This window comes from Theobroma cacao, chromosome 6 (assembly GCF_000208745.1).
Source record: "Theobroma cacao cultivar B97-61/B2 chromosome 6, Criollo_cocoa_genome_V2, whole genome shotgun sequence".
Lineage (NCBI taxonomy): Eukaryota > Viridiplantae > Streptophyta > Magnoliopsida > Malvales > Malvaceae > Theobroma > Theobroma cacao.
In genome coordinates, this window is record NC_030855.1 from 22,725,456 (window position 1) to 22,749,509 (window position 24,054).

At 33.5% G+C, this 24,054-nt stretch overlaps 3 protein-coding genes across 4 annotated transcripts; 2 read left to right on the top strand and 1 right to left on the bottom strand.

Annotated features, from left to right (window-relative positions):
* Positions 3,226 to 6,339, bottom strand: LOC18596634 (ubiquitin domain-containing protein 1). Its single transcript, XM_007025241.2, has 4 exons — positions 5,996 to 6,339; positions 5,511 to 5,633; positions 3,655 to 3,774; positions 3,226 to 3,573 (listed from the first exon to the last, which is right to left on the bottom strand). Exons 1-4 carry the CDS (start codon positions 6,030 to 6,032, stop codon positions 3,509 to 3,511), a joined length of 345 nt encoding a protein of 114 aa, XP_007025303.2. The 5' UTR covers positions 6,033 to 6,339; the 3' UTR covers positions 3,226 to 3,508.
* LOC18596635 (ER lumen protein-retaining receptor A) lies at positions 8,362 to 12,405 on the top strand. The gene is made up of 6 exons (XM_007025242.2): positions 8,362 to 8,752; positions 9,125 to 9,390; positions 10,464 to 10,579; positions 11,610 to 11,683; positions 11,770 to 11,833; positions 11,921 to 12,405. The coding sequence occupies exons 1-6, from the start codon at positions 8,662 to 8,664 to the stop codon at positions 11,955 to 11,957; spliced, it is 648 nt and encodes a 215-aa protein (XP_007025304.1). The 5' UTR covers positions 8,362 to 8,661; the 3' UTR covers positions 11,958 to 12,405.
* On the top strand, positions 18,009 to 21,859 carry LOC18596636 (protein transport protein Sec61 subunit alpha). 2 transcript variants are annotated; one of them, XM_007025243.2, is made up of 7 exons: positions 18,009 to 18,186; positions 19,141 to 19,499; positions 19,791 to 20,018; positions 20,105 to 20,459; positions 20,549 to 20,676; positions 20,788 to 20,923; positions 21,280 to 21,859. In XM_007025243.2, the coding sequence occupies exons 2-7, from the start codon at positions 19,156 to 19,158 to the stop codon at positions 21,517 to 21,519; spliced, it is 1,431 nt and encodes a 476-aa protein (XP_007025305.1). In that variant the 5' UTR covers positions 18,009 to 18,186; positions 19,141 to 19,155; the 3' UTR covers positions 21,520 to 21,859. The 2 variants fall into 2 exon arrangements, with proteins under 2 accessions (XP_007025305.1, XP_017979219.1); XM_018123730.1 differs by having other exon boundaries at positions 20,549 to 20,923.

Below are 24,054 nucleotides of genomic sequence, written 5' to 3' on the forward strand. Positions count from 1 at the left end.
ACGACACTCCATACGAAAATGTTGGGAATGCTGCCAAAAAAACGCAACACTGTGCAAACAGGCCCCATCTCTGCCCACAACTCTTACAATGAACTTGCAGCATCCAAGGCCCCATCCTACCATGACTGAAATTTACTCCTCCGTCTACACGTTTTTTAATTTGTTTGGTAAATGAAGCAAATGGCAACGAATTTGATCATATCTTTCTGTTTTTTGGTAAGATAAATTGGGGCATAATATACCCTTCCGAGACATGCCAGAGCCTGGAGACTAGAACTCAGGCCACCAGGAGCCCAGCCATGGCCAGACTGTCTAAAAGAATAGGGTAAGAACCACAATGCTGAATGCATTTATTCTCTGCCATGCCCATATCCTTCTTGTTCGTGCTCATGCCGCATGTGCCCAAGAACAAAGAAAGCATAAAAAAGGGGATGGGTGGTAAGGGATAGAGTAGTAAACAAATCCCTGCAGATAGTGGGCAAGTCAATCCGATTCCTTGTGGGTTTTTTCTTGGATTCTCTCGAATGGAAAATAAAAACTAAGTCAAGAATGGACCACACAAATTTTGTTGCCTAGTGCACCTTTGGGAAAGAATATACATGTGTGCTATCAGTCTCAAACTCAGAAAGGTTTGTCATCGTTGGCTTCTGGATTCCTCCACTCTATAGGATAAAATAGTACCCTCCCAGAATTATTTAAAAGTGTTCAGAATTTCAGATGCATTAAATTTTTTGAGCCTCGGAAAAAAGGTTGCTTTCCCCTTTGATTTGTTCCTCTTTCCTCCTGTACTTGTGTTTCAAGTAAATATATAGACTTTCAAGGAGAAAATATTTAGATATTTACAAAGTGTTAAAACCACAAGAAAAACGGGGCGTTTTGAGAGTTGGGACTACCTATTAATTAGTATCTGTTTGCTTTTCATTCATTTATATGGACTCAAAAATAGGTTAAAATTATTTGTCCATGAGCTAATTTTTCTTGGGACCAAATTGTTCATCCAGAGAGGTTATAGAACTCAGAACCATCATGCATGTGACAACATTAAACCCCATCCCCATTTAACCCTTTTTTGGTGCCAATTATAACTATGAACTAACCTTAAAGTACTTTTTCTTTAATCGTGTAGAGAGTAGAGAGACCCTTGAGGGGTAGGCCACTATCACTTAGCCTTTTTGTTTCCTTTTCTTTTATGAGTAGCTGTCTTTCATTCCAACCATGCCGATGGAGAGTATGCTTTTTGTAGGCCACGCAAGAACCTTTAATCTATACATGCTCCTTAGCATAATAATAATAATAATACTAAAGAGTTAAAAGGATAGATACATGATTTTCATATGGCAAATTGGTTTTTTACCTTGCTTACTATTCTTTAGGATGTATAATGGTATTACATAAGGATTCTAAAAACATCATGGTTTTTACATGTATATATGTGATTAATTTTTTTAGAGTTCAATCTGATCACTCATAAATTTATATAAATACGTTATAATTTCAACAACATTTTGTTGCTTAGAGTAATTTGTCTAATTAATTTTGTCAATTTAAATGAATTGAGAATTTCAAATTTAGTATACGTTTATGACATCATTATACAATTAATTTCAGACCCTTTTTCTACTTGGAATGGCTCTCTCTTTTTCTCAATCTCATCCATGGTGATCAAATAAGTTTTGAAAACATAAAGGACTCATTATGAAAGTAGACGCTCGAAATAAATAAATTTGTGGCAAAAAAGTTGGTTCAAGACATTGAAGTATACAAAGAAAGGATTTTGTCTAGTTTTGAACGTACATGTGGCAGCTGGGAGGCATTCATTTGTGGAAAAGATATAAAACCCTCGAGTTAATATTTGTTTGTTGTTCTTTGAACCAAATCAGATACACATTCGTATCATTTGAACTACCTAAGCTAACTGATAAGAGGGGAAAAGGGAACAGTATTGAAGCCATTAGTAAACATGCAAAGGGAGATATCACTAAATCACCATTTGTTTGGTGATTGGTCGGACTAATTACTCAAGTGCATAATCCTCAAGTTTTATACAAACTAAATAAAAATAAATAAATTTAAATGAATAATGATAATTGAATATCATAGTGGAAGAAAGAAGTTTGAGACGATATGAAAATTGGGTTGGAAGCTACTCCCAATGCAAATGATTAGGGCTACCCCAAAGCAAGGCTAAACAATATACATTTGCATTAATATACCAAGTTCTGTTTGTCTTGACATTGAACATTGTTATTAGCTAAAAAGTTAAAGATGGTTTTCCCCCACATAATATTTCTTTTTCTTTGTTTTTTTTTTTTGTTTTGTTTGCCTAATAATGAAAGATTTAATAGTTAACAGTGCCCAAATCTTTGACCAGCATTTTCACTTCTCATGATTTATATCATCCGATGAAGCTGACCTTGTTGAAGATTCCTTACTTTATATAATTGACCTTTTTACATAAAGAGGGTGGAGTGGAGGGCATCATTTTGATTCATTGGAAAAAGTATCTTCATGTCTAGTTCCCAAGAGACAATGTTCTGGTTATCTGTTCCACCCTCCCTCCTAATAATCTTTTTTCTTTTGGGGCAATGCAATCTCTAATCTTGAAATAAACAACTTATATATATATACAAGGAGTTGTTTGGTGATTAGTTGCTCCACATGCCGATGGACTGCCTTGCGGCAAAATATATATATATATATTTATAAGGAGTTGCTTGGTGATTAGTTGCTCCACATGCCAATGGACTGCTTTGCGGCGATTTTGCGCTCCTTTGGCTACTTTGTAGATGGTTTAGGGTGTTAAATTTAGGGAAGGTAGTGCCGCAAGTTTGGTTCTATCCCTCTTGCACGCATGCAATATTATAAAAACCCTACAGCCTCTCTTTCAACCATAAAAGGAACTCCCTACTTGTTTGCCACCTATCCATGATAGAACTCAACAAGCAATCAGACAATGGCTGCTTAGGCATGCTTTAAGACTAGGCTTTAAGGTCTAAACTAGGAATTTTAAGAGATTGAAAAACTCTGATGCCCTTGGGTTGGGTTTAGAGTTTTTGTGGAATAAATACCTTTGGGCCAAGCAAAGTTAGGGCTGGCTTTTTGGACCAAGGTCATTGGGACTCGTTTCTCCCAATCAAGCAATTACTTGTTGAATTGGAAGCTATGTTAAGCAGAGAGCGTGACTGAACTTAAACAAGGTGCCATAAGAAACAAGTTTCCTCAAGCTACACACAAAGGCACAAAAATTCTTTAGTTTTCCAAAATAAACATTTCAATCCATACACCATAAAAGTACTGAATTTTTGTCGGACATTCAGTCATCCCCTTTAAACATGATGAAGAGTTCACTTGAAGCCCAATATTGAAAGTTGAAACAACTAGACTTTTGCTGACTGGAACCATATTTTACACCAACGGGGATTTAGTTGGGGAGAGATTACAGGATTATGAGCTTAATTTACATGATTTACATTATAAATGAATCACTGTATTCTTTAATCCTCTGTTGTCAGTTCTCGTGAATCAAATTGATTGGATCACTCAAGACATACTTGGGCAGTTCATACTTGGCACCTGCAATTGTAATTTTGTGAGCAAGTTAAGTTGTGGGAAATAAAATCTTTGCATGAAAGAGTAGAAAGACAGACTAGGCACCTCTCTCATCATAGCAAATTGTTAAATCATCATTCTGAACAATCACCCCAGCACTATCAATAATTGCTTGTGCAAGAATTAATTCGGCTTCTGCTGCAGCTCGAAGTGCATCCCAAATCTCTGGTAACAGAACATTCATTCTTCAGATATTAGCTGTTTGATATGGCGGAAACAAAACATATGGAGTAACAATCATGACCACATACAAAAATGAAATTGTGTCAGATATTCAGTGACAGGGTACAATCAAGGTAGTAGAAGAAAGTAACAGTTGGAGCTGAGCATCAAGATTGAAATTTAGATTTTCTGCATTTATTTGAGAACCTTATTGGGGGCACCTAACTCCAATTGTGTACAAAATGGAACATCACAATTCATGTTGAAATACCCACCATTGTTACAGCTCTCCACTTGGGTTCCGTATAACAGTAGATATGGTAGAGCAAGAAACATAGTGTATCTTTTCTCTCCTAGCATCAATAAACTAACCATCAACCAGCATACAATTTATCATTTGGGAGAATTCAGCTTAAAATAATTTAGATATCAATACGAAGAATAGCCTGGCACCAATTGTATACATAAGATTCACTTCACATAAACTACAACTCATAAAAGTGGATTAGTAAGAAAAGAATCTCCAATATCGAAACATCTGCAGACAATCCCAGATTTCTAGTTGATACCTATAAACTTCATTAACTTGTTTCTAGAGCTAAAATGGATGTTGGCTCAAAGAGAATGAAGATGAGAGGATGTACAATAGGAAATATGACAATAACGTCAATAAATACATATATTCAGAGGCAAAAACAGGGGCTAAAGTGAGCAGATGAAAACAATTTTAACTTCCAATACAAAAAGGTATACACAAACTGTAAAAAAGGAAGTTTGACATTCTTTTTGTTGTAAAAGGCAGTTTAACATTAATAATTATTGATTGTCCCATTAGATGAAAATCAAACTCAAGAACATTTGACTTTATAACTGACACCTATTAACATAATCCTTTATATGTTGGCAAATCGTGTTCACAAGTGAAGAGGAAGATAGTTACATTCAATTTTTCATTGAAGATGAACTCTACAGAGAATTCAAGAAGTAATTTAATTCTCGGTAGTCAGGCTCCCAGACTTTTTATTTTAGAGAGCAAAAGGGGGCAGCCTATCACAAAAAGGGTGAAGTTCTCACTTCTTGAAAGCAAGCTATCAAGATAACATCATTCATAACAAAAGGGGATCAACACCTGTACCCCTTTTTGCTCAAAGTAATCAGAATTTGTGGTCTTAGACATCCATTTCATCTCAAAATTTCTTCTAACAAGATCTTTAGCTCAAAAAACTTTAACATGTTAACTGTGAACTAGGTCCCAGGTACCCAGAGTCTCTTGGTCCAATACTGCAACTTATTTTCCCATCAACTATTTCAATTGAACAGATTCATGATCACATTACATTTTAAAAACATGTCGAATTATAGGCAAGGAGCTAACCTAATGGTAGCCACAATCTCTTTCAAAATAAGATGTCTCAAGCAGTCCATCCTCATATTTTTTCAGAATTCACACTTTCAAATTGTCACTCCAGCTCTCATTTCTGCAAGGCGTTCTAGGTCCTAAATCACACCTACAAATGTGTAAGGAAACTACATCCAAGAAAACATTGCAGAAATAGCTGGCAATTAGCCCATCGCAATCTTAACTAATCTAAATATTGTGTGGAACAATTGATCTCTGTGATACTTAGTTTGAAGCATAAATCATCCAACTAATCTAAACAGAAGACCAGCGTTCTAAAAACTTGGCTGACAATCACTGTAAACATCTTGATGGTAAATACATATACAGGGCAAAATACCTTTCTGGCCACCATAGTGAGGAGCCGTATCCCAAAATTCATCACGCATCTGCATGAGTTGTGTCCTCGTAATCGGTTCAGAATGCTTCCAAGGTTTTGGCCTTCTGATCTTCTTCGCAGCTTCTGCAACATATAAACATCACAATAAACTCCAAAACTAATCAAAATTTTAGCTTCCAATCTTGCTATAGGAATACGGATTATTCATTAATAAAAGTTAAAGATATAATTATAGGTCATTAGTTAAGTCATAAATCAAAAATCAAATGCATCATCTTCTAGATGATTAAATTAAAACCCTACCATGGAATAATAAAATTCTCAAAACCATGGTTAAAATTAGTCAAATTCCAGAAACGCATCCAAAAAATTCAATGTAATGTAATTAACGAAGAACAATCATTAACATAAATAAACCTCCAATACGACATTCCGAAAAAAAATCATAATTAAATATAAAGAAATAGAATATTTTATTCTTTTACCGTCACCCCTGGTTCGTTTAGATCCCGAACAACCCATCTCCGTTAGCTGGCCAAAGAATGAATCAAAATTCTTCTGTTTTTTTTTTTGAGGGGTTGTTGTCTGGAAATCGGAGTGATATAAATGCAGCAGCAACAACAGCTGACGTTGTTGCTGCAGCTGTTGTTTAAGACTTTTGGTAGCAGCGACCTTTATGCGACAGCTAAGGTGAGGATTTAAAGTTTAGCTGCCTCGCTTCTTCTTCCCCTACTCCTTCTTCTTCTTCTTCTTCTTCAGGAAACTTCCTTTTCAAGAGTGGGAGTCCACTCGTTGGATGGGTCTCTATCACTTCTTTTGAACTCCTCACTTTTTTTTCCCTTTCCCTTTTTGTTACTTATTATTTCCTAACAAAATTAAAAACTTCAAGTAATTCTGAATGGTGAAATTACCATGTGGTTTACTCTCAATTTTCTTTTTCTTTTAAAACTTTATGTTTTATCGTTTCTGTTTTCCTTTAAAATTTGATTTCTTATTTATCTATTACCTATACTCCATTAAAATAATATGATATTTTTATGTAAAATATTTAAAAAAAGTTTTCAAATAATTCCAAAAATTTCAAAAAATATCTTTATATTTTTATAAAGATCAATTAAATATTTTTTATTTTTAAATATAATATTTAAATAAGTCCCTAAACTATTAAAAAAATTAAATTTTTTTATTTTTTTATCGTCTTCAATCAAACCCTCGTATTTTTATTCTAAATCAAATAAACCCTTATAACTAATAAATAATTAATTATCATTAATTAAAATATCACTTGTCATTTTATATTTATATAACACTAACATAATGTTGATATATAAAGTGAAAAACATCATATTATTATATTATTATGTCAAATTAACATGATATTTCATTATCATTTATGATATATCTACATGTTATGGTATCATCAATTATGATATATTAGTATACCACATCAGCATCACACGATATAAAATAATAAATAATATTTTAACTAAATCAATCATTAATTATAAAGGCTTACTTAACTTAAAATAAAAACATAAAGAGTTTATTTGATTCAAAATAAAAATATAAGAACTTAATTGAACATAACAAAAGTATAAAAGTTTATGTGAATTTTCTCATATAATTTAAGAACTTTTTCAAATATTATGTCTTATTTTTATTTTGAATTAAATAAATTTTTATAATTAATATTGACTAATTGTTATTAGTTAAACGTCATTTATTATTTTATCACACGGTACTTGTATAACATTTTGATATGTCATAATAAATAATGATCTGACGTATTGATATGACATAATGATATTTACATGATATTTTCACTATTTACATTAATATTAAGTAACATAGAAAATTATAAATGATATTTTGACTAATGGTAAGTAATAATAAAGACTTATTTAATTTAAAATAAAAATATAAAAAACATAATAAAATAATAAGAGCATATTTAAATATTTTTAAATAATTACATTTTTTTAAAAAATATGCCTATTTTTATTAATTTAACTTTAAAAGGTTTTTCATTGATAATAAAAAAAATTATTTCTAAAAAAAAATTAATTTATTTCTTAATCAAAATTATATTATATATTGTCGGTTTAATTTTAAAATAAATGTTACTAAACAAATCCAATAAGAATAAAACTAAACCACTCATAAATTATTATAGAAAATACAATTGTACGATGTTATCTTGCACTGGATGGCTCAGTTATTAGAATTAAGAAACTCACTGGATTCTAATGCAAATTTTGGATTTCATCATTCAATAATCAATTTAAAAAATTCTATTTTATTCAATTTTTATATAGTTTTTAAACAAATAAAAAATATAATTTTAAAATTTGAGAAATGTATGCAATTTAATATATGGTCAAAGACTTATGACCATGCATTGTTAAAACGAAAATAAGAATATAAATACAAGCAAAAAAGTCCTCAGATTGTGAATAAATTTTTTTTTACTTTCTTATTTGAAGTTTGGAAAAAAAAGACATCCAAGGTTAGAATAGGAATTTCATTTCAATCGATAAATTGTGTGATTTGTTCAAAAAAAAAAAAAGAATTGTGTTGTTTTCCTAGAATATTCCAATTTTGTTTAGTTCAAGTTTTGTTAGTTGGGGGATACGTTTCTCCTCCTTTTCGGTGCCAAAAGGAATGCTTAGATTTAAAGGATTGGGTCAGGACCACGCAGAAAAATGATTAAAAAAAAAAGGAAAAGGAAAAGGAAAAATCAGCGAAAACGACAGCCCCACGTAAAGAAAACGCGGTTAAACTGCACCATCGTCCCCATTTTCACTTGTACAAATAAATAAATATAATTAAATACCGTCCAAAATTCAAAAACCACGAAAAATTCTGGAACAAAGGAAACGCGTTGCAGGCGAACAAAGCCCACTTTACGTCCGGTCCTCGTAGCGGCAGCAAATGAAAAGATGCAGTTTCCTAGCACCACGTCATCTCTTTTTTTACACACTACGAAAACGGAAGGCCAAGCGCCCGCTGTCGCTCTTATTTCTTTCAAACCATTTCCTCTCTCTTATATTTTCTGTTTCCTCGCAGAAGTTTTTGGGGGTCACCTAAATTCTCTCGATCTCGGTTCTTGTTGCTTGAAATCTGTTGAGGACAAAAGAAGGCGAATTACAAAATGAATATCTTCAGATTCGCGGGTGACATGACTCATTTAATTAGCATATTAGTGCTTCTCCTCAAAATCTACGCTACCAAGTCTTGCTCAGGTAACATTTCCGCTTCTCATTTTCCGTTTGGTTCCCGAGAAACCGATGAAAATAGAAAGTTGTTAGTTTGATAGGCAGTGCTTGATTTAGTGTTTTTTGGTTAAAGTTTGAAGTATTCGAGCACTTTTTTTAAGTTTAAGTTTCATTTTCTTTGTAATCTCTCGTTTTGTTCGCTAACAAACGATAAATTAACTGTATCATTATTGTTGTTTTTGATGTATGGTTGCTTACTAGCTGAGTTTCTTGAGTCTTTGTTTACTAATTTTGATATCTCCTCATTTCACTAATGCTATTCTATTGAAAAATTTTAAAGAAGCAGAGCATTAGTATTTTCTGTACTCTGCTAATTGAATGTGCTTCTTTTTTTAAAAGGTATTTCGCTGAAGACTCAGGAGCTATATGCGCTGGTGTTTTTGACTCGCTACTTGGATCTTTTCACGGATTTTATATCTGTATACAACACCATCATGAAGCTGGTCTTCATTGCTAGCTCTCTCGCCATTGTTTGGTGTATGAGAATGCACCGAGTCGTGAGGCGTTCCTATGATAAGGAAATCGACACGTTTCGTCATTATTTTCTCATCTTGGCAAGCTTCCTCTTGGCGGTCTTGGTCCATGAGAAGTTCACATTTCAAGAGGTGACACTCGTTGATTTCTTAATGCTATAGATCTTGATTATATGAATTTGAATATTGAGAATTTGGTACTGTTTTGTATTGATCAGCAATACCACCTAATTATTGCTTTGTAACTTGTTCCAATTTCTTGGTTGAGATTAATGCTGATCTAAATAACTTATCATTATACACCAGTTGAAAACAAAAGCAAAAGGCTGAGAATGCTGATGAAACCATGATAGATTTGTTATTTCTGATTTCTGTTGGTTTTGTTTCTCCTTATTTACTATTTACTATGATAAGTTACCATGTTTGGTTTAATCAATGACGTTTGATTTGGTTCAAATATATGCTACTTCATATACCTGTCATTCTGAAAACAGTAATTTGGCTCTTTCTCTCTTTTTTTCCTTTGTGTTAAGTTATTTATTCATATAGCTCAACTATCTACCTTTTTCTGCACTCAATGGAAATGAATGCTGTCTGTTAACATAATTGTTTGCTTGTTGGAAGTTCTCCGGACCTTATTAGAATTATCAGCCTTTACCGTGGAGAGGAACCCATTGATATTAATTTCTTTTGGGTGCATGCTTTGGATCTTTCATCTATGGCCTTTATATTATTCATTTTGTCAGCTATACAACATACTAGTTACACTTTCGGGACACATTTTGGTGCTTTTCTTTTGCTTCATCTTTTGGTTGCATAATTTTTCTCTCTCTAAATTTTAATAGTTGCACGTAATAAGCAGTGTATTAGTTCTCTTCAACTACATGACCCCTTATCTTTTGCTGTAAATGTTGATTTGATTTCTTTCTTTCAGTTTGTTTATCTCAAGGTGCTAGCTGCTAAGTTTGGTTTATGTTCTCTGAGATATTTACTGGATCCTAAGCATCCTATCAAGAAAAAAAAATAAACCTTCCTCTTCTCTACCCATGAACTTAGTAGGATACCTTCCTCCCCCCACTTTTTTTTTTTTTTGGGGAGGGTTGGTTCAATTAGTTATTTCATCTTGTCTAGCAATTTTTCTGTTTCCTCATGAATTCATAATTGCAATAAAATTTGCCTAGTGTTTTTTTTTCAATTTATTGCAGATCTTTTGGGCATTTTCAATCTACTTGGAGGCTCTCGCGATTCTTCCCCAGTTAGTTTTGCTACAACGAAGTGGAAATGTGGATAATTTAACTGGGCAATATGTCTTCTTTTTGGGGTATGTGTAGTTTTCAATTATAGACTTTTAGTAGAAAACAACTTTGGTTTGTGAATCAAAAAATTTTCAAAGTTTACTTGGCATCAATTATGTTTGTGATATTGAAAATGTGCTTGGCATGAAAATTCTATTGTTTCATCATTTACTTTCATGGTGTCCAATGCGCGCTGTCTAACCAGCACTGACAATGATCACCTTCTTTAAGTCTGGGTACTTATAATTGGTGTCTTTGTTGCTAATTCAATGCCATGGCTGAGACACTGAATACCCAGACAAGAGGTTTAAAGTAATTCGAAGTAGTTAACTGTGGTTTTTGATTGCTCAAATATTATTTTGATTTGATTGACACCCAAATATTGTGTTCTGGGCCTTCTGGCATACCAGTGGCTAGTACCCTTTTTTTTTTATAGTCTTAATCACTAGAATAGAAAATACATGCATGTCTCCTTAGTGATTACTGTTGTTTCGTTAATGGATGTGAGAGATTCCCAGAAGGTCTACTTTGATAAATTCTTCCATCAGCAGCACTATTGTCTACTGTAAGGCTTCACCAGCAATTCAGAATTGATTTACATGTTTAAGATGATGCTTTTCCTGGTGTGTTGTACGTTTCTACCCTAGTATGATTTTCAGAAAATTAAGCATAGGAAGTGCAATGAAGCTCGATTAATTGTTTTCATGGCATTTTGTAAATGACTTTTAGAAATAAGGAAGTGATTGCTTTCAATATTTGCATGTGTGTTCCTTCATCTTTGATGCTGAACCTTTCTATGTCCCTCCTTCCATGTCTTTGTCTGTGTCTCTTTTTGAATGGCATGACATATTAACTTACAAGTATTATAGTTGGATGTACAATATGTGTTTCCATGAAATGAACCATCTAATATTTCTGTATCATATTGGACAGTAAATGCTGATCATGCATATGCATAGATGTTTTAGAGTTTAATATGCACTGAAGTTTGAACAAGCTTATGCTCCATTTTGCTTCCACCTGAGTAATGTATGTACGCACATTTTGGATCTGCAGGGCATATCGTGCTTTCTACATTCTTAACTGGATATATCGCTATTTTACAGAGCAGCATTTTAGTCGATGGATAGGTGAGAGCCAAAGAGCAATGCTACCTGGTGTGTTTATTTCTGCATGAGGATATCCTGACTTCTGTCTATATTTTGTTGGTTTTCAGCTTGCCTGTCTGGTATCGTCCAAACAGCTCTCTATGCAGATTTCTTCTATTATTACTTCATCAGGTAATGAATATAATATTTTTTATAAACAATCATTACTGACAATATTATTGTTGGTATGTGTAAAAATTGTTCTTTTTGTCTTGGCAGTTGGAAAAACAACGCTAAACTGCAGCTGCCAGCTTGAGCTGTGAGCAAAGTTGTTTTTTCCTGAGAAATTTGATCTCGTCGAGCAAAGCTACCTTTTAAGCATTTGGTTGAACTTGCTTGATTAAAAGTCGGGGAAGGTCGATACTTGGATGAGAAGAGGAGGATACACGAAATATAGTTCCCGCTTAGATTTAGATTAGTGTGCGGTAGTTATGGCAGTTTTATCACCCTTTCCCATTATTTTTGACTTGTAAAGATATTATTCTGATTCGGGAGAGGGTGAAAATGTGACTGTAGTTACCCAATTAGCAAGCTAGAGTTCATCCTTATCTTTCATTAAATGCATGCTACAAATTTCACAGATCTTGGCTGGATGTATAGAAACTTATATTGAAGTTTAGGGATGCGGGAGAGCGCTTCCTATGCATTATGTTCTGCTTTACGATTGAAAGAGAAGTAAAGAAACTGCTTTATGATTATCGAAATCATTAAGTCCGTCCTTCAAGAAACCGTCTAGATAGGACCGCTTCTCTTTTGCTTGGGCTGGAAGATCTCAAAGCCCAAGGCCACCTAATGTAAATTAATTTCTCATAAACTAGCGGTTAAATTTAATTAATGAATTTCAATTGATAATTAAAGTACCTACTTATGATTAATCTTATTGTTATAATCTTAATCAAAGATCCTCTACGCGGATTATTTGACCCTTTTTCTGTTTAACGCTATATATAGCACCAAAAAGTAGAAGAGGGCAATATATATAATATATGACGTAATATTTAAATAAAATTTTAAATTATTTAAGAAATTTAGAATAAGTCTTTCTTATTTTATTGGTGTAATTAAGTTTTTATATTTTCATTTTGAGTTAAAAAAATCTTTATTATTAATTATTGATTAATTATCTTTAATCAAAATATCACTTGTTATTTTATATTCAGATGACATTGATATAATATTAATGTGGAGGATAAATAACATCACATAATTATATTATTATATCAAATTAACTTGTCATATAATAATTAATTATGATATGTTAATATGTTATATTATATAATATATCAATGTTGTGTAATATAAAATGATAAATATTATTTTTAATAAATCAATATTTAGTTATAAATTCTTATTTCATTCCAAATAAAAACTTATTTGATTGAAAATAAAAATATAATAATTTTATTAAATAAAATAAAAAATATAAAAAAATTAAATAATTTTAAAGTTTTTTTTAAATATTACGCTTATATATATATAAAGGAAAACCCAAGATTCAGATGCAGATAGGACTGTGTAACGGTCGGTTGCAATCGAGCAACCGACCGCGACCGTGGGTTTTTGTAATCGACGGTTGCTATTGCAATCGTCGGTTGATCGGCTCGACCGTTGGGGGGGACTCCTTGCCCCACGAGCAAACCAAATAACCGGGCATTGACTGCCTTGGTTTCCATTGCAGGTGAAAGCACCAAAATACCCCTCATTAAACACTTTCTTTTCTGTCCCCCATAAGGGTAAAATTGTAAAACCCTCTTCAAAAGACTCTAAACCTGTAAACCAGTAATCAACTTCTGTAGATCTAACAAACCAGCAGCCGTTCGGCCTTTCCCTTGACAGCCCCCTATTTTCTCCGTTCCCTTTTCGCCTCATACAACCAGCAGTCGTCTCATATAGCCATAGGTGCTTCTCAATTGCTATCAATTGTGTTTCTCAGTCAAAATTGTTGTCATTGCAAGGTAAACAATAGTTTTATTTTTTAAGTTATTTTGTGAAAATAAGCAGAGAGAGAAAGTTTGAGAGAAAATATGTTAGAGATTATGAGTTTAAGATGGTTGTTTTTTGCTTGTAAAAATTATGTTTGTTCCATTAAGCTTGTTGTTTGGACATTGTAAACTGCTTGGAACCAAACCCTCTTTTTTCACTTTGCGAAAAAATTGAGAATTTCCTTTTCCATGGAGCTTGGTAATTAAATTCTAAAAGGCACGTAGCAACTCATTTTCATCGACTTTACCAAACAATATATGTTCTATATAGTTGAATATGATACGTAAAGGATCTTTAAACTTGGGTCATTGGAAAGGAAGAAGGGAAAAGAAAGAAAGTCAAAGGGTGTGGGGGGATGCCGGATGCAACTAGAGATAGAGAAAATCTAGAATTCTGAGAAAGTTGATTTGGATGCTATCGATAAGTGATAAACAGTATTTTGATAAGCCTATTATAATAATATTATTATAAAAAGACCATTTAAAATCGTTATTCATAAATGTTAATTTTAATGGACATAGAAGTTTTGGTATAATTTATAATTCACCTAATTATAATATTGTATAAATTAATATAAACATGATTTAGTGCACTTATGTTTGATGTGTTTAATCTAATAAATGTTATTTTTTTTTCAATTAATGTGTGATAATATTTGATTTATTATTTGTGTATAAACATCCAAGTATCAACACATAACTTAATTTGATTCCCATTTTTTGGTTTCCTCAAATTGGCCCAAAATTTATGGCAACTTGGAATTATTTTTAGTTGGAAAAACTAAAACTCCCATGTTGTTTGGACTAAGCAATTCATGACACTCATCCAAGTAGTATAAAAGACTTTAAGTCACACCGATGTCAACGAGGAAGAGTAAATTGTTTACCTTGCATGTGTTTGACAGGGTTGGTAACTTAGAATTATTATTTGGATTTTTAATTAAAATGACTGACAATATATTAGAATTAAATATTAAAATTAATATTTAGGTATTATTTTTTTTTTGGTAGATGTCAACTAATGAGGAAACAAATTTCGCAATTAATGAGACACCAACACCAACACCAACACCATCATCATCTACATCTCATGTTACTGCTAGTTCTACCGATCTCAACAAAACGTGTGAAGTTGTAAGCAAGGTGTGGAAGCAAATGGAGTCGTCTCAATCTACATCAATTGTGTGGGATCACTTCACCAAATTTGTTTATAAGAAATGTAATAAGAAAGCTAAATGTTTTCATTGTGGTAAAGAATTGTGTGCTGATACAAAAAAGAATGGAACATCTTCTTTGAAAAATCATATTAAAGTTTGGCCTAAGTTGAAATTGGTGCGTGATAATGAGAAGAAAAGGCAGATGAAATTAGTTTTTGCTTCGGGAGGGGATGGGTTGGGTAGTTGGAAGTTTGATCAAGAGGCAGTTAGGAGGAGTTTAGCTGAGATGATTATTTTATATGAATTGCCTTTTAAGTTTGTGGAAAATAATGGATATAGGAGACACATAAACGAAGCATGTCATAGATTTCGTATACCTTCACGATGGACTGTTGCTAAGGATTGCTATAAGGTTTATACTGATGAAAAAACTCGAATGAGAAGATTGTTAAAATCATGTCCTGGTAGAATGTGTCTCACCACTGACACATGGACTTCGATTCAAAGAATTAATTATATGTGTCTAACTACCCATTTTATTGATAATGATTGGAAGTTGCAAAAAAGAATTTTGAATTTTTGTCCGATCACTAGTCACAAAGGTGAGGCCCTGGGTAAGACAATTAGTAAATGTTTGGGGGATTAGGGGATCCAAAATATTTTTTCTATCACTGTTGATAATTCTAGTTCAAACGATGTTGCAGTAGGGCATTTGAAGAAAAAATATAATGTTGCTGGAACTAGTATTTTAGGTGGTAGATTTTTTCATGTGAGATGCATTGCTCATATTGTGAATCTTGTGGTCTCTGATGGATTGATGGATATGAATACCTCAATTGCTCGTGTTAGAGGGGCAGTGAGATATATTAGACAATCCCCTGCTAGATTAGTCAAGTTTAAGGAGTGTGCTGTTAGTGCAGGAGTTAAGAGCAAGTGTTTATTGTGTTTAGATGTGAGCACTAGATAGAATTCTACTTTTTTGATGTTGGACACAGCTTTGACATTTCAAAGGGCGTTTGCATCATTTGAATTATGTGATAATGGCTACATACTTGAGCTCATAAGGTCGGGAGATGGGGTGCCCGATGACAAAGATTGGGCAAATGTTAAGAGGATTTCTCGTTTTTTGAGATAATTTTATGATTTGACTTTGAGTGTTTCAGGCACATCTTACATAATTGCTAATGCTTTTTTGGATTCTATTTATGATGTGTATACGACTTTGATTGAATGGCAAAATGGTGATGATGTTGATTTACAGTCTATGGCAATTAGGATGAAAAAGAAATATGACAAGTATTGGGGTAATGTGGAGAAAATGAATTTGGTGTTATTTATTGCTGCTATACTTGATTCGAGGAAAAAGCTTTCTTATGTTGAATTCACTTTGCTAGACATGTATCCTCCAACTCAAGTTTCAATGATGTTTTCTTTGGTGACACAAACAATGGATGAGTTGTTTCGTTGTTATAGAAATATGTTACAACCGTCAGCTCGTGATGTTGGTGAAAGTGGTCAACAGTGTCTAACGTCCATGGGTCAAGGCACTAGTGGTGGTTGTAATGATAATGTTGTTTCAACTTTGATTGGCAAGGACACAAAACGAACTAAAAAAAGAATTGGATAGGTTCAAGAAGCACCGGTTAAACACTGGATCAAAATAACTGAAAACGGAATTGGAGAAATATTTATTTGAGCCTGTGGATGATGAGGGTTTCGATGATGATGAGTTTGATGTTCTCATGTGGTGGAAACTTAATCAGTTTAGGTTTCCTATACTTGCCGCTATTGCTCGTGATGTTTTGGTTGTTCCCCTATCAACAGTTGCTTCGGAATCCGCTTTTAGTACCGGTGGATGTGTGCTTGATGCATATAGGAGTTTTTTGACTCCTAAGGTTGTGCAAACACTTATTTGTGCTCAAGATTGGTTACTTGGAAAGGCACGTGGTGATCCGGATTTGATTGAAGATGATCTGGACGAGCTTGATAAACTTGATTTTGGTAACTATTTTATTTCTTTTTATAGTTTTATTTATAATTTAATTTATTTGATTTGTCAAAAATTAATTTACCATATTTGTTATTTTATTTTTTAGAGTTGGCTACTATTGCGTTGGAGACAATAGCTGAGTCTGAGCCTGAGTCGAATTAACATTTTCAGGTAATGTTATCATTTGGTATTATGCAATATTTATATGTTATTTATAATTCATTTAGGTTATCTTACTACAAAAATTTACACTAATTATATATTTGCTTTTAATTTTTTTAGGAGCGTGTTTTACAAAATCATTAAAATTTGAAGTTGGAGCCTTGGAGATTCATATTTTGAAATTTAGTAATTTATGTCATTAAGCTTTAAGTTGTGAAACTCTTATTTGTTTATTTATTGTATGACGATTAATGTTAATTTCTTTGATATCATATTTAATTATAGAACTTTTTAAACTAATGTTTATTTATTTTATAAATATTAATGTTAATTTATTGCATGAAGATTAATATTATTAATCATTTGAAAAATAAATAAATAGGTCAAAAAGAAGACTTAAAAAAACTCTTTGTAACAAATTATATACAAAAGGCTTATGTCAAACAAAAAAAAGGATCAAATTATTTAACTATTTCAAAAGTATAAATCTTTATGATTTATATATAAAAAAATATCATTGTTTTAAAATTTGATTTGCCTTGCTTTATAAAGTGACAATATTCTATCTTTGAATTACTACTAGTATTCATGAAAAAATAAATTAAATCTATGAATCTTTAATGACCTATATAAACCTTCATAACTCAAGTCAATTTCATGAAATTTTCACAGCTCAAATCCAAATCAAATTAAGCTCATAATCTAAAAAATTAAATCGTAACCGACCGATCCGTCTATCTCAAAAACCGATCATAATCAATTTTAAAGGAAAAGCGATTCAGTCGATTAATTTGATAAAATTTTTTTATCGATTTTATGAAAAACTGACCGAAACCGAACCGAGAACGAATTTGCTCACTCTTAGATGCAGATAAGCCCAAAGGCAGGTCCAGTAACAAATCATACGCCAACGGATACACGTGGTAAACCCCTATTGGATAAGATGTCGTGGCAACCCTTCTCAATTAGTGCCGCGGCAAAATAAAAATCAAGCTAATGACTACGGATCTGTTTTTTTGGTTTATTTTTTATTTTACCATTTTTTGGTGCTATAAAATACCTTGTCTCTGTCATTTGCGACCCAGCACGGGGGATTTTCTCTTTGAACAAACCGAAATATATTTTAGGGAAACTTTGCATTTGCAACCCCTATTTGACTTTCGATCTGCTCAGATCTGCTTTTGAATCCTCAACGTATGTCTCCGGTTCTCTTCATTTTTAGTTTTTCTTTGTTGTTTTCTTTTATATCTTTTTAAGTCGTTTATTGTTTGTTTATTGAGAAATTTTTCTGGAAAATGATTTCCTATCTGCATTTCGGGAGATATAATTCGGGATCTGGATTTGAATGTATGGAATTTTTTAGAATGTTATTTTTCAAAATCGTATCTGCCAGATTTACTTTATGGAATTGTAGATCTGTTAGTATTTTTGTTGATCTTCGTGTTTATATCGATTTTTGTTTTAAAATTAGCTGATTTGAAATGATAATTAAAAAAACTAATAATTTCCGATGCATAATTTGAAATCGCTTTTCCTTTTTTTTTTGGGTGTTTTTATGTGATATTATAGGTAATGCTTAATTGTTGAATTGACGCTGAACATAAGTGTAATCTTAATGGTTAATTTGGATTTTAGTTTATCTATTATTGTTGACTTTGGTAAGATGGATTAATAGTTCTGCAGTCGAATTCATACTGGTTATAATGTAATGAGGGAGCCAACTGTTTTGTATTGGTTGGTTTTAAAATTTTAATTTTACTTTATTTTTAGCTCATGCGTTTCTTTGCAAATACAGCAGGGTATGAAGAAAAGTTTTTCAGGACTTTGCGTGCTTCTTTGTTTTGAAGTAAACATTGTTCTAATTGTAGGAATTGGATGAATGATTTATAGGTTGATATCAAGTTGGATACGAACTATGCAAAGAATTATTATGTATTCATGTTCTAGTTATGCTGAACCATAGGAAAATGTTTCAACTCTTGGAGTAAATTCATGGGCATTAGCCTTTTTTCTTGATTCTGACTATCAATGATAGGTGTAGTTCCTCAGGCCTGATTAATATCTGTTCATTCCTCTCCTTTTTCTTTTCCTATTCTACTCTTAAATGCTACATACCTCTTGACCAATTGAATTGTTGGTGTAATTCAGTTCTGAATAGTCAATATGGGAGGAGGGTTCAGAGTGCTGCATCTGGTTAGACCATTCCTTTCATTTCTGCCAGAGGTTCAGAGTGCTGACAGGAAAGTTCCCTTTAGAGAGAAGGTCATCTACACTGTCATCTCTCTCTTCATCTTTCTGGTATGCAGTCAGCTTCCACTTTATGGCATACATTCTACGACAGGAGCTGATCCATTCTATTGGATGCGTGTTATTCTTGCATCAAACCGTGGAACTGTTATGGAACTTGGGATTACCCCCATTGTGACATCTGGATTGGTGATGCAACTCCTGGCTGGTTCAAAGATCATTGAGGTGGACAACAGTGTACGTGAGGATCGTGCACTCTTGTAAGTGCTATTCACATCATCATCTATTTTAGCTGTTTAAAATGGTTTTTCACTATTGATGGAATTGCCTTATAGCCAAAACAAAAAATATTCCATTTTTTTCTATAGTTGGATGAGATAATCTCCTATATTTTCTTATATAGCATGCAGCAATATTTCTGCTATTGGTGCTTTTTTGTGCTCTCGTGTTCCATTAGTTGTTTGTGATAGATCAGACTGTATATTTGGTCTAGCCTTTAGGATTTCTATTTGCATATTATAATCTTTTCTGCTTTTATGTGTGCTTTGCAGAAATGGGGCTCAAAAGTTGTTGGGCATCCTGATTGCTGTGGGTGAGGCTGTGGCATATGTACTGTCTGGTATGTATGGCAGTGTCGGTCAGCTTGGTGTTGGGAATGCTATTCTTATTATTATTCAACTCTGCTTTGCTGGAATCATTGTGATCTGTCTGGATGAACTTCTCCAGAAGGGATATGGTTTGGGCTCTGGGATCTCCCTTTTCATAGCCACCAATATCTGGTATTTTATCACATTGTTTTCCATTTTGACTCAACTTGAATGCAATCTGGTGCATGGTTATTCTAAATAGTGTTTTGATTGTGCAGTGAAAATATTATCTGGAAAGCCTTTAGCCCTACAACTATCAACAGTGGTCGGGGGGCTGAATTTGAAGGTGCTGTTATTGCTATGTTCCACCTACTGATAACTAGGTCTGATAAAGTTCGAGCACTTCGCGAGGCTTTCTATCGGCAGAATCTTCCAAATGTCACAAATTTACTTGCTACAGTATTGATCTTCCTTATTGTCATCTACTTCCAAGGTTTCCGTGTTGTTTTACCTGTAAGATCAAAGAATGCTCGCGGACAGCAAGGGTCATATCCAATTAAGCTCTTCTACACCTCCAACATGCCTATCATCCTGCAATCTGCCCTTGTTTCAAATCTTTATTTCATCTCCCAGGTGCTTCCTTTGCTCTATATGATTGGTATTAGGGAGCTTCATATTACTGTTAATGTTGCACTCCTATAACACTGTTTATTTTTGTGCAGTTACTGTACAGGAAGTACAGTGGTAACTTCTTTGTGAATCTGTTGGGGAAGTGGAAGGAATCTGAATATTCAGGTGGTCAGTTTATTCCTGTTGGTGGTCTAGCATACTACGTTACTGCACCTGCAAGGTTAAAATTGATCTTGTTTCAATATGGTTCAGTTCACCAACACGGTTCTCATTTTTTGGCTATTTTCTCTTCATATGTGCTGATGCCTGGTTTTTCTGATTATTCATGCAGCTTGGCTGACATGGCTGCAAATCCCTTCCATGCTCTGTTTTATCTGGTGTTCATGCTTTCAGCATGTGCCTTGTTTTCAAAAACTTGGATTGAAGTTTCTGGTTCTTCTGCCAGAGACGTGGCTAAGCAGCTCAAGGTAACCACATATGATAAGCTTTGTTTCTCATTCATCTTATTTTTTATTTTGTTCTTTTCCATTAGACGTTGCAATAGTGTTTATTAGTAAGAAGGTTGCGTTTTCTGTTTTTTTATCAAAAAACCTTGTGTGGTAGTCTGATTTCATGCATGAAGTGCTAATTTTGTGGATCATGCATTCTTTAAGTTCTGCCATATATGTGGTTGATGCTTGATTTGCTCTTCTTTTCATTTATGTTTCCTTGTTGTGTAGTTTGATTTTTAATGTTTTAGATGGAGACAGTTTTCAAGGGGTCTAAACTCAAAGTTTTACTGGATGTATTTTTGACTTGGTTTTTTCCTCTGCCATGTTTGCAGGAACAACAAATGGTGATGCCTGGGCATAGAGATTCAAATCTGCAGAAGGAACTGAACCGCTACATACCAACTGCAGCTGCATTTGGTGGGATGTGCATCGGTGCATTAACAGTGCTAGCCGATTTCATGGGAGCAATTGGTTCTGGGACTGGAATATTGCTTGCTGTTACAATCATATATCAGTACTTTGAGACCTTTGAGAAGGAGAGAGCCAGTGAACTGGGCTTCTTCGGCTTCTAAGCTCTAGTCCATTATAGGGAAATTGTTAGGTGGTGCTGTTGAAGAGTCAATTGGCAATTTTGATGATTGAATTCAAAGATGTAAGTAGGTTCCACCTTGTTTAACCACCCCGTCCCCGTGGATAGAAAAATTTGAGGTCAAAGATTGTTAGTCTGGCGTTGTTTTAGCCTTTTGCTTTCTCTTTTACCTGAACTTATGTATGGTTAGCAAAGCACGCAGAGACAGATAAACAGAGTTTTTCCATTTCAAAATACAAAATGCAGTGCAATGCGAAGCCTTAACGTTATTTTCCTTTTTTCCTTTTTGTATGATTCACTGGGGGCCATGGCCTTGAATTCAATATGCCCGCGTTCGAGCTCATAATTTCTGCACAACCCGTATTTATCATCGTCTTCTCCTTATTTTACTCAATTCTAAAAAAAATATACTGGGAAATGGGCGAATGCCTTTAAATTTATTTTAGATTACAATTAATAATCACGTAATTATAAGACTACCTGCAAGAAAAAACTCTTCATTGTAATTACCACTAGTAATTTAGTAGTAGTGGTTGAGCCTTAAAACGTTGGATGGTAACCTTGCTTATCAAGGATTCTTCCAATCTACATACAACATCATTAAAGTGGTTTGTATCAAAAGAAAAAGGTTAAAGGAATTGAGCCTCTAAAGTTATTTTCATGTTAACCGGAATTTTAATCCAAATCAAAACGCTAAGAGGCTCTAGTCTAAGGCTTCATCAGCTATGGACTGAAAAGCTGATCTTTGGATTATCATCTTTGGTTTAAGAAATATGCTTTAAATTGGGCTCATGTCTTGTTATTGTCTCAAATATGCTTTTTGCAAAGACAAAAAGAGCAGCTTAATTTGCCAAATCATTAAAGCATATGATCTGATTTGTTTAATTAGCCAGGCAATGATGCCCTTAAACTTTAGTTCCCATTACATTATCTATTGCATTCCTAACTTTTTCGGCTTTATGTTTTTTTAAGCGGTAGCCCAAAAGATTGACTCTCATCCCATCAAAGTGTCTGAAACTAGATTTAGGTATAGCCAACTAAAATGCCTTGAATTGTTAGGGCTGGCTCAAAGATGCTTCCCAAACACACAAGTTCCCAGAAAAGTTATGTTCAATCCCGAGAAGCATAACATGATTCTCCTTTAACTAAACATTTGTTATTACTATAAATTACCCCAAAAAAGAAAAAGAAAAAGAATTATAGTGTTAGTGATGTTTCTATCTAATAGCAAGGGAACTAGACCAAGGCGTGGAAGGTGAGAATTTGAATTCAAACTATATAGTGACCGGAAACATTTGAATACAAATAGTAATATGATATAGACATATATTTATACATATATATAATCCTAGCTTTGAACGTTGGATAGGTTAGGTTTGAGTAACAGGCAGCTGATTGGTGGAAGATACTGGAACATGTTTGTGACATACAAATACAGCAGAGCACATGAATTTCAGATTTTTTTCGGGCACTAAAGAGACATGAAGCCGCCCAATGGGCCCCTACACCAAGAGGAAAATGGACTTAAATCCCCCATCATAGCCGTTGGATTCTATTTCCATGATTAGACCTTTATGCTTGCCAAGCCTGAAAAGCTGATGGTACCACCACTGCCTTACTGTAGTACGAGCAGAAACCCCACCCCCCCACCCCCCCGCCCTCCTAAAAAAAAAAAGAGAGGCTTCCCCATTCAAAATTCAAAATACTCCTCAAGAACCTCAATTGCATATATGAATTGTCACTCCTACCTTGGCCATATCTCATTAGCCGTTAGTAGACCATGTAGCTAGCTACTAGCTAGGATGCTTTCCTTTTCGAGTCCTAGAATAATTGGGCGCTGAGGTTGGTGACTTGGTACTTTGGCGGTCCTGGTCTGTCAAAACAAAAAGGTGGAAGGAACAGGGTACGGAATAGAAGAGAGACTGCTCCAACAGAATGGTTTTAAGGGTTTAAACAGGGTTTTCCCTCATCATCAGGGTAAATATATGGTTTAAGAAACGTGGAAATGAGAAAGGTTCTCTTTATAAAGAGATAAAAATCAAAAAGATAAAAGATCAGTCAAGACTCTTGGTCTTGCCCATGCCCACACCTCAACATCTATACATATATATGCGTGTATATGCATATATATATATATATATATATAATGTGAATAATAATCTTCTTAATAAAATCACTTTAAAAATGACTGAATTTTGATACGAAGTCACTTATGCATGAGATCCATTTAAAAAAAACCTCTATATATATATATATCTCTTTCACTTGGACCTTATAGGCAGGTAGGTACATGCCAAGTTAATCTTACCCAACGCACTTCAGTTTTCTTTTCTTTTTGAGTCACTTGAACTTAGTTTAATTAGCGATGCTTCAATATTTCCATCCTTACCGTAGACGTCTAGTTTTCATAATTTAAAAAACCAAATGTCCCAAGCAAACTCTATTCCATTGTGAAGAATTGATGACTGATATATATATATATATATATATATATATATATATATATATATATATATAT

What these genes read in the sequence shown, in the direction of transcription:
- LOC18596634 (XM_007025241.2), bottom strand. Translation starts at nt 6,032, where the DNA reads ATGGGTTGTTCGGGATCTAAACGAACCAGGGGTGACG. An exon ending in TAAACGAACCAGGGGTGACG is followed by an intron (nt 5,634 to 5,995) that starts GTAAAAGAATAA and finishes TATATGTTGCAG; the next exon opens with AAGCTGCGAAGAAGATCAGA. An exon ending in TCACTATGGTGGCCAGAAAG is followed by an intron (nt 3,775 to 5,510) that starts GTATTTTGCCCT and finishes TTCTGTTACCAG; the next exon opens with AGATTTGGGATGCACTTCGA.
- LOC18596636 (XM_018123730.1), top strand. Translation starts at nt 19,156, where the DNA reads ATGGGAGGAGGGTTCAGAGTGCTGCATCTGGTTAGACCATTCCTTTCA. An exon ending in CGTGAGGATCGTGCACTCTT is followed by an intron (nt 19,500 to 19,790) that starts GTAAGTGCTATT and finishes TGTGCTTTGCAG; the next exon opens with AAATGGGGCTCAAAAGTTGT. An exon ending in ATCTTTATTTCATCTCCCAG is followed by an intron (nt 20,460 to 20,548) that starts GTGCTTCCTTTG and finishes ATTTTTGTGCAG; the next exon opens with TTACTGTACAGGAAGTACAG.
- LOC18596635 (XM_007025242.2), top strand. Translation starts at nt 8,662, where the DNA reads ATGAATATCTTCAGATTCGCGGGTGACATGACTCATTTAATTAGCATA. An exon ending in CGCTACCAAGTCTTGCTCAG is followed by an intron (nt 8,753 to 9,124) that starts GTAACATTTCCG and finishes TTTTTTTAAAAG; the next exon opens with GTATTTCGCTGAAGACTCAG. An exon ending in TTCTATTATTACTTCATCAG is followed by an intron (nt 11,834 to 11,920) that starts GTAATGAATATA and finishes TTGTCTTGGCAG; the next exon opens with TTGGAAAAACAACGCTAAAC.